The sequence below is a fragment of the Alosa alosa genome, chromosome 19 (assembly GCF_017589495.1).
Source record: "Alosa alosa isolate M-15738 ecotype Scorff River chromosome 19, AALO_Geno_1.1, whole genome shotgun sequence".
NCBI classification, from domain to species: Eukaryota; Metazoa; Chordata; class Actinopteri; order Clupeiformes; family Clupeidae; genus Alosa; species Alosa alosa.
Window position 1 is genome coordinate 807,106 of NC_063207.1, and position 10,000 is coordinate 817,105.

General features: G+C 45.2%; 1 protein-coding gene across 1 annotated transcript in view; it reads right to left on the bottom strand.

The window, feature by feature from the left end:
• Positions 1–4,366: 4,366 nt before the first annotated feature.
• Positions 4,367–10,000, bottom strand: part of adhfe1 (alcohol dehydrogenase iron containing 1) — a 17,370-nt gene continuing 11,736 nt past the window's right edge. Inside the window, exons 6-9 of the mRNA XM_048228213.1 lie at positions 8,943–9,039; positions 5,071–5,153; positions 4,748–4,822; positions 4,367–4,558 (exon numbers count right to left, since the gene is read on the bottom strand). Coding sequence (XP_048084170.1) covers positions 4,475–4,558; positions 4,748–4,822; positions 5,071–5,153; positions 8,943–9,039 — 339 coding nt within the window. The 3' untranslated portion in view covers positions 4,367–4,474. The remainder of the gene's footprint in view (positions 4,559–4,747; positions 4,823–5,070; positions 5,154–8,942; positions 9,040–10,000) is intronic.

Consider the following 10,000-nt stretch of genomic DNA (forward strand, 5'->3'; position numbering starts at 1 on the left):
AGCATTTGAAATGTATCCCACAATTCCACTAAGAGGCATATTGAACTACTGTATTGTTTACATGTTTTTTTTTTCTGCATGGGTCAGCTATCATGTTGTTGTTTGGTGATTTGCTCCTTTACTACACCCACTTCTGAGCAAACAAGCCATATAGGTTGATCATGTAGCCTACTGCTGTCATATACAGTTCTTTCTTCCATAAAATAACTCTAATTCATGGTTAATTATCCTTTCTACTTGTCCCTATAGTCATAGTTCATTTTGGGCTCATCATTAGGGGGGGACTGGCTGATCTGCTGCTCAGGCTACTTTTTTGTTTTAAGGCCTATAGGCTACTGCATACACAGATCAAGCTTGAGTTTTGTTATCAATATTTGCATAATATTTGCAAAGTCTATGAATAGCCATATTGGATGATACCAAAATGCTAATATTTTAATTCATTATATTACTTGAATAGGTTGACAACGCTAGCGTTCAGTAGGTTATTAGCCCAATTACGATGTTATAATCATGGCTATCTCTCTTTACCAGTTGCCACTTATGTCTATCCTCTTCAAAAAATTGGAAGCATGGCACATTTGGCAAGCATTTCCCTCAATACTTTTCGTCTTTTTTTACCTGGCCTTTTCAGTCCCTCATGGCATCTTTCTACCATCCATCCTCCCTGGCGGCTTATCACTTTCACGGTAGGTCCGGCCCATTGGTATCTGAGAAAACTTTTAGGAAAGACGGGCTATATGGACCCAACCAAATTAACTCTTCTTGGGAGGGGAGAACAACGATGCAGAGGCTGCGGTGTTAGGCATAGAATGCGAACGTGTGTAGCCAACTTTTAAGAGAAGATAGATTAACGTGACAAATGCCAATATTTTTTCCCTCGACCCGCCCAAAAGTGAAGCGCCCACCGGAATTCTCCCGATTCTCCGATTACCCACTCGGGCCTGGTTCTGTACCAGATGTAGATTTTTGCTTGTCGCAGCATCTAATTCAGATCCCCGAAGGCCTCCCAAATGGATTTTAGATCGAGCACAAGAGACCAGATGTTTCGGGGCTGATAACACAGTGACCAGCTAGATCATGGGATGGCTACAAAATAAAAATAGAAGAATAAATGTGCAGTGAAATACATTTTAGATTAGATCATAAAACCAACCAGAAACTCCTGACAAACCATACAGTTCTTTTACAATGTTATCAGCACTAGTGTGCGTGAAGTAGTGGGCAGACCCCCACATGAAAGGGGGGTCTCAAACAATACACTCAGGAGACATGCCCTACAAAACACCACCCTACAAAGTAGGGGGATCATAGATCATTTTTAGTCACCTAAGACCTCCATGATTTCAGTTATAAAGGTTACATCACAATCGCGTGGCGTCTAGCTAACACATTTTTTCAACAAAACCACTAACAACATGCTAAACAGGTTATTGGCTATGCTAGTAGCATACTATAAGTTTATTTCCAGCTATTAACACTCCTATACATTTCATACAAAGTTTATCACATAACACATAATAATAACAACAAAACACACATATGGGTTTTGGGGCCAATATGGCCCAGGGTTTGACATCAGTCACATGTCTGTCACATGACACTACATCCAATATGGATGCCAAGGGGGAAGCGTGGCATTGTTTGACAAACAGACACATGACTGTCACATGACTTTACATCCAATATGGCCGCCCAGGGTTTGACACCAGTCACATGACTGTCACATGACTCACAAAACAATAACAATAACAAACAAACATTTGCATAAAAGGAGGCGTGGTTATGGCGTGATTTATGACGCGTTTCAGGGGCGGGGCTTATTTTGACAGATGGTTCATGATAATTACTACTCACACGCATTACACACACACACACACACACACACAAGCCATCCCTGTCCTGGGGCTCACACACACACATAGCCTAGAAATCTAGATTTCCCTTAGCGGGCGGCAAATTAATTTGCTCAGCCTGTACGCCTAGCATCGAACCATAAATTTCTATTGGCTTAGCACCGTGGATGTTCTCCAATCACAGCGCTCTATTTTGTTAGAGAGTCTTAAAGGCGAACTTAACAGGATAACGACAGTCCCTGCGACTGTGAACAACAAGGAAGGTAGCTATGGCGAACGAAGAGCGGTTGTTTGACCGGCGTTGGCGTCAACTTTGGAGGAGTTGGACTTGTGCTTTTCTTTGAAAGTTGAGCAACACAATGCACTTAAGTCATTACTTTCGAAGAAGGATGTATTTGTCGCTTTGCCTAATCGGATACACGGATATGGTCAAGAAGGCCTATTGCCTTGTAAGCAGTTTGAAAGACAATTCTCTGCCGCCCTTTGGATTAAGCGAGGTGAATGGTTCGATGCCAGACTATACATCTCAATGATATAGGATGGCCCCGCCAGGCTAACACACACACACACACACACACACACACAAGCCATCCCCTGTCCTGAGGCTCACACACATATACACACACACACACACACACAAACACACACACACACACACACACACACACACAAGCCATCCCCTCTCCTGAGGCTCTCACACACACACACACACACACACACACACACACGTACTCACACACACAAGCCATCCCCTGTCCTGAGGCTCACACACACACACACACATACACACACACAAACACACACACACACACACACACACCGCCATCACTGTCCTGAGGGTCACACGCATTACACACACCTGCGTACACACACACACAAGCCATCGCCTGTCCTGAGGGTCACACGTACACACACACACACGTATACACACACACACAAGCCATCCCCTGTCCTGAGGGTCACACGTACACACACACACACACACACACACACACACACAAGCCATCCCCTGTCCTGAGGCTCACACACACACACACATACACACACACACACACACACACACACATACACACACACACACATGTGGTTATGGTGGACATACACACTTAACCCCGGCCAATCAATACAGTGGACACGCCACGGCCAGCTGAAAAGACGGCTGACCAACCTGCCGCAACACACTCTTGGCCACAGCGTCCTGTGAGCAGGTGCTTGCTAACTCGTAAAGAAAATGGGGAGCCAGCGAGGTGAATCTACACACACACACACAACTTTGATCATCGCTGATGCCCTGAGTTCAATACCTTTAAAAAATAAACAAACCTTTCCCCAAACTCGAAAGCTCTCAGGACACCGATAAGGTACCCACACAGAGGAGACAAGGGGAGAAGGAGGAGAGGAGGAGGAGAGGAGGAGGAGGAGAGGAGAGGAGGAGGTGGAGGAGAGGAGGAAGAGGAGAGGAGAGGAGGAGGAGAGGAGAGGAGGAGGAGAGGAGCAGGAGGAGAGGAGAGGAGGAGGAGAGGAGGCAAGGAGGAGGAGGAAGAGGAGAGGAGGAGAGGAGGAGGAGGAGGAGAGGAGAGGGGGGTGTGGAACAGGAGGAGAGGAGGAGGAAAAGGAGGAGGAGTGAGAGGAGAGAGGAAGGGGAAAGAAGGAGGAGGAGAATGGGAGGAGGAGGAGGAGGAGAGGAGGGGGGAAAGGAGGAGGAGGGAGAGGAGGAGGAGGAGGAGGAGAGGAGAGGGAAAGGAGGAGGAGGAGGGGAGGAGGAGGAGAATGGGAGGGGAAGGAGGAGGAGGAGAGGGAGAGGGGAAAGGAGGAGGAGAGGAGAGGGGGTGTGGAACAGGAGGAGGGGGAGGAGAATGGGAGGAGGAGGGAGGAGAATGGGAGGAGGGAGGAGAATGGGAAGGAGGAGGAGGAGAATGGGAGGAGGGGGAGGAGAATGGGAGGGGAAGGAGGAGGGGGAGGAGAATGGGAGGGGGGAGGAGAAATGGGGAGGGAAGGAGGAGGGGAGGAGAATGGGAGGGAAGGAGGAGGAGAATGGGAGGAGGGGGGGAGAATGGGGAAGGAGGAGGGAGAATAAGAGGGGGAGGGATTCAAAAAATGAAGAAAAAAAAAACAACAACAGGAGAGTCTTTTTCCTTTATTTTTTAAAAATCTGAGATCGATTAATAAAGCAAAAGAAAAATGTTCATTAAGAACTAAAATTACATTACATTACATTTAGCAGACACTTCTTGACCAAAGTGACTTACATATGTCAACTATATTACAAGGGATCACATTGTCCCTGGAGCAACTTGGGGTTAAGTGCCTTGCTCAAGGGCACAACGGTGGAAGCCAGGAATTGAACCCACAACTTTCAGGCTACTGCACGCTAGCCCACCTCCTTAACCACTACACTACCAGCGCCTTACACACACACACACACACACACACACGCTACTGCACGCTAGCCCACCTCCTTAACCACTACACTACCGCGGTGTACAATGTGACAAGGTTCTTAATGAAGGTTAATAGATACTAGTACTTTAGAGTGTGTGTGTGTGTGCATGTGAGAGAGTGTGTGTATGACTGTCAATATGTGTGTGTGTGTGTGTGTGTGTGTGTGTGTGTGTGTGTTAGTAGAGCTTCATGGATGCAGTGAAGAGTTCAGTCAGGTCTTCTTCTGTGTGAGGCCTGGGAGACAGTTTAGTGACCCGCTCCTGTAAACACACACACACACACACACACACACACACACACAGACTGTACATAAGAAAGAGAAAGATTGTGTGTGTGTGTGTGTGTGTGTGTGTGTGTAGGAGAGAGAGAAGAAGTGTGTGTGTGTGTGTGTGTGTGTGTGTGTAAAAGAGTGTGTGTGTGTGTCTGTGTGTGTGTCTGTGTGTGTGTACCTGAGGTAGAGTGCCTTTGACGAGAGCAGGGATGTCATCTTTGTTGTATCCAAGCGCCGACAATCCATCATCAACCTGCAGGGCAACAAGAGAGGAACATATCAACACACACACACACACACACCTCACTCACTCACTCACTCATACACACACACACACTCTTACACGCACACACACTCACGGACACTCACACACACAGACACACATACACACGCTTACACACACACAGATACACACACACACACAGACGCTCTTTTACAGACACACACACACAGATACACACACACTCACACACACACAGTGGAGGAGAGGATCTTACAGACCTGCAAGTCAAACAGGAAGCTCCTGAGAGTGTCAGCCAGAATAGAGCCGGCATCAGCCCGCTTCACGTTACTGATATCAGCTCCTGCACACACACACGCACATAGATGCGCGCACACACACACACACACACACACACACACACACACAGATGAGGGACTCCTAACATGACTTCCTACTCCACCACTACCCTGTAACTGATCAAGAGTGAGAAAGAGGGTTTTAGAGAGAGAGAGTGTGTGTGTGTGTTGAGTGTGTGTGTGCTGAGATCCTCCATAGGCATGGGTTTAATTGGTAACTGCCACTGATGCCTTATACTCTAATCTGACCACTTTTTTCAGTAACGAGTAATCTAATGCGTTACTATTTCCAAACCAGTAATCAGATTAAAGTTACTTATCCAAGTTACTGTGCGTTGCTATTTTTTTCATTTCCCTTAGTAAAAATATAAATAGCCTTTTGCTTTCTTCTTGTGCCTCAGGAAGTCACGTAGCCTATGCCAAGAGTCACGTTTTCAGCATGAGGGTTCACGTCATGTGTAGCCAGTAGCGACAAACATAGTTTCTAACAATGGAGGGAGGAGAGAGATGCGCATTTTTCAGCTGGAAATATAGTCACTATTTTGAATATGTGTCAACTAACTCTGTACACTCTGTGCTAGTGACAAACTGCTATCTAGCTATAAAAACACCACCTCAAATTTGAAAAAACATTTGGAGTCGCAGCAGAGCGAGTCTCAGGTGGTACTGCACAGAGAGCAGAAGGAGCTCCCCCACCACCCAAGCAACAAAAGCTGCACTTTGGTGCCAAACCAGTACGCCTAAGTGGGGGAGAGTTGAAGAAGTTGGTCGGGCAGTATGTTGTGGAGGAAATGCTGCCCTTAAACACGGTTGACTCGCCCTCGTTTCGTGCCATTATAAGCAAGATCCACTACGGTCAATGCCGAGCTGCCTCACAGAACAGCATTTTCCTCTTACATGGAGAAGGAGTATGCAGTGATGGAGAGAAACCTGAAGGCCACGCTGAATGAGGCCGCGGATATTTGGACTACAAACAACAGAAGCTATATGGGAGTAACGCTCCACTGGATCAGTAGATCCACATTAGAGCGCAACCAGGCTGCATTGGCATGTAGGAGAATTTGCGGTAGACACACGTATGATGTTATTGGTGCAGAAATCGAAAACATTCACTCTTCATATGGACTACTCAACAAAGTAGTTGCAACAGTGACTGATAATGGATCCAACTTTGTAAAGGCGTTTAAAGTTTATCAGCCTGTCACAGAGTCCGATGATGAGATGGAGGAAGGCGAGTCCAACCCCACAGATCTGTCAGAAATCCTCTCAGCTGAGGATGAAAGTGATGGCCAGCTGTCTCTTCCCCCGCACCACAGGTAATATATAACTTAACTTCCAATGCAGAGAGCAAGGCTGTGTATTGGAGCAACACAGCAAAATGCACAGCTCTTTGGACCAAATCAGGTAGATCTACCCTTGCATCAGAAACAGTGGAGGAAGTCAGCAAAAGAAAGCCCCTGGTACCAACATCCACAAGGTGGAATTCCTTTTTTGATGCTGTAAAGAGAATTTCAGAAATCCCCATGAGTGAGCTGAATACTCAGTATGTGCACGAAGCTGGGAGTTAAGTGCTTCAAAGACAAAGAGTACCAGTTCCTGCATGAGTACTGCACCGCCATGAAGCCTCTGACTGCAGCACTGGACATTTTACAAGGCGACTGTCCTTATGGGACTTTACTACCCACACTTGAAGACCCTGGCTGTGAAAGATGCCCTCTCCAGTATGACTGCAGGCCTTCCAGATGCCATAGTGCAGGTGCCCATGTTCCATCTTTTCATTATTCATTATCATTGCAAAAAGAAGATTAAAACAAATCCAAATGTCAGTAAGTAACAAACTAAATGAACCAAAATGAACCTAATTCAGTGACATAATAAATAGTAGGCCTTGTAGGCATAAACATATTAATTATATTTCAGGCTATTTCACTTTTGAAGCAGAGCCAGAAGAGACCTCTGCAGAAAATGAAGTCATGGACTACCTGAGGTCAGCCTATGACCTTCAGATTCTGCATCAGTTTTCAAACATAAAGAACATTTTCTTGAAGTATAACACTCCAACCCCATCAAGTGCTCCTGTGGAGCAGCTTTTCAGTCTGGGAGGTTTGGTGCTCACGCCTAGAAGAAATACACTTTCTGACAAGAGGTTTGAGAAGCTTCTGTTAATGAGGTACAACCACTGGTTTACTCGCCCCACTCCACTGTTTCACTCATAACATGCGATTACAACATAAGATTAGGCCAAAGTAACAAAAGTAGACATATCATCAGCATACATGTGGTGTTATACACTTGTTTTGTTTTGTAAAACCACTCCTTGCTGCTCTAATGCTGTGAACAACAGGTACAATGTTCATAAAATATGTTACATGTAATAGTTATATTTATAAACAGTGTAGATTATAAATAGTAAGTCTTGCCATTACAGTGTTAACAGTTAAATATGTCAGGTCAAGAAAGGCTGTCTTTATTTTATTTTTTATAAAAATATGTTTTTTTTTTTCAGGAAATAGTTTTTAAGTTCATCTTAAAATGTCAGGAGATACACTGTTGACGTTACTGATAAAAATGCACTTCCAATAAAGTGAGTGTTGGCAAAACCGGTTGTCATTTTTATGTTGAGGTGGCAGGGGTGTTGTCGGCAGCTGCTGAATGTAACTAATAAAGTAATCTAACTTAGTTACTTTTAAAATCAAGTAATCTGTAAAGTAACTAAGTTACATTTTAAAGGAGTAATCAGTAATCAGATTGCTTTTTCAAAGTAACTGTGGCAACACTGGTAACAGCAATATGGCAGTGTGTGTGTTGACTGTGTTTGTGTTGAGTGTGTGTGTGTGTTGAGTGTGTGTGTGTTGAGATCCTCCATAGGCATGGGTTTAATTGGTAACGGCAATATGGCAGTGTGTGTGTTGAGTGTGTGTGTGTTGAGTGTGTGTGTGCTGAGATCCACCATAGGCATGGGTTTAATTGGTAACGCCAATATGGCAGCTGTCTACACATATCCTCCCCTTTATGTGGCCAGAAGTCGACATGTGAATACATCAAATACATCATACATCACACATACATATCACACATACATCAAATACATGTGATCTGGCCGCTGGAGCGAGGTTGTGTTGTGAAGACATTGTGTGATCTCGCCGCTGGAGCTGGTTGTGTTGTGCAATTCTACTCGTAATAGATGCCCAATATACAACATGGCCGCCAAGTAGAGGGGCTAAAAGGACTTTGGTGTGTGTGTGTTGCAGTGTGTGTGTGTGTGTGTGTGTTGTAGTGTGTGTTGTAGTGTGTGTGTGTGTGTGTGTTGTAGTGTGTGTGTGTGTGTGTGTGTGTGTGTGTGTGTGTGTGTGCATGTGTGTGTGTGTGTGTGTGTGTGTGTGTTGTAGTGAGTGTGTGTGTGTGTGTGTGTGTGTGTGTGTGTGTGTTGTGTGTGTGTGTGTGTGTGTGTGTGTGTGTGTGTGTGTGTGTGTGTGTTATAGTGAGTGTGTGTGTGTGTGCGTGCACGTGTGTGTTGTAGTGAGTGTGTGTGTGTGTGTGTGTGTGTGTGTGTGTGTTGTAGTGTGTGTGTGTGTGTGTGTTGTAGTGAGTGTGTGTGTGTGTGTGTGTGTGTGTGTGTGTGTGTGTGTGCGTGTGCGTGCACGTGTGTGTTGTAGTGAGTGTGTGTGTGTGTGTGTGTGTGTGTGTGTTGTAGTGTGTGTGTGTTGTAGTGTGTGTGGTGTGTGTGTGTGTGTGTGTGTGTGTGTGTGTTAATATGTGTGTGTGTTGTAGTGTGTGTGTGTGTGTTTTGTTACCCAGTATCTGAGCCGCCTCCAGGTGGCGATCTGGACACATGCTGGCAGTGAAGGAGAACACCGCTGGAGACGTCACCACCACCGACAGACCATGAGGCTACACACACACACACACACACACACACACACACACACACACTAAAATAGATATACACACAAAATACACAGATGTACAGAAGTAATACAACACAATCCATCACATGCGATCAATCGTCTCAAAACACACATGCATGCACATGCACACACACACACACACACACACACACACACACACACACACACACACACACTAGGGATTCTCCAAAATCCTTGATTTGATTTAATTTTAGATTTTAAAGTTTCGACTCGATTCCATCATTATTGTCTCGTGAGCTCACCACAGGCCTCAGGTTTGACATCCTCCTTTCTACACTCTATGAACTGGGGATTCTGGGAAAACTCTTGACATCTACGCTCTTGACTGGTTTTGGTTGGGAAAGCTCTTGACTGGTTTGAATCGTACCTTAAAGGTGTGTTTATTCAGCGTGTCTTGGCAGGACAGGGTATCAAAGTCTCATGACCGCACCACAGGTGTGCCTCAGGGACAAGTATCAGTCTCATATCTCAAGTCTCATGACCTCACCACAGGTGTGCCTCAGGGATCAGTATTAGGGCCCCTACTTTTCTCTGTTTGCTTCCTTGGGTAAGACCATTCATGACGACAGAAGATGACCTGTGGAGGCTGAACTAACGGCCAAATGATAAAGAAACAATTCCCCAAATTCAGCAGTCAGAAGCTAGCTAGTTAGCCTATTCCTTTGGTACAAGGATACAAGGATACAAGGAAGTTTATCGTCACATGCATATAGTTACTGGAAGTAAGAAATGCAGTGAAATTATGTCTGGTGTCAGCCTATTTGTGCATTTATGGGGTAAGATCAGAAGCTAGCTAGTTAGCCTATTACTTTGGTAAGATCAGAAGCTAGCTAGTTAGCCTATTACTTTGGTATAAGATCAGAAGCTAGCTAGTTAGCCTATTACTTTGGTAAGATCAGAAGCTAGCTAGTTAGCCTATTCCT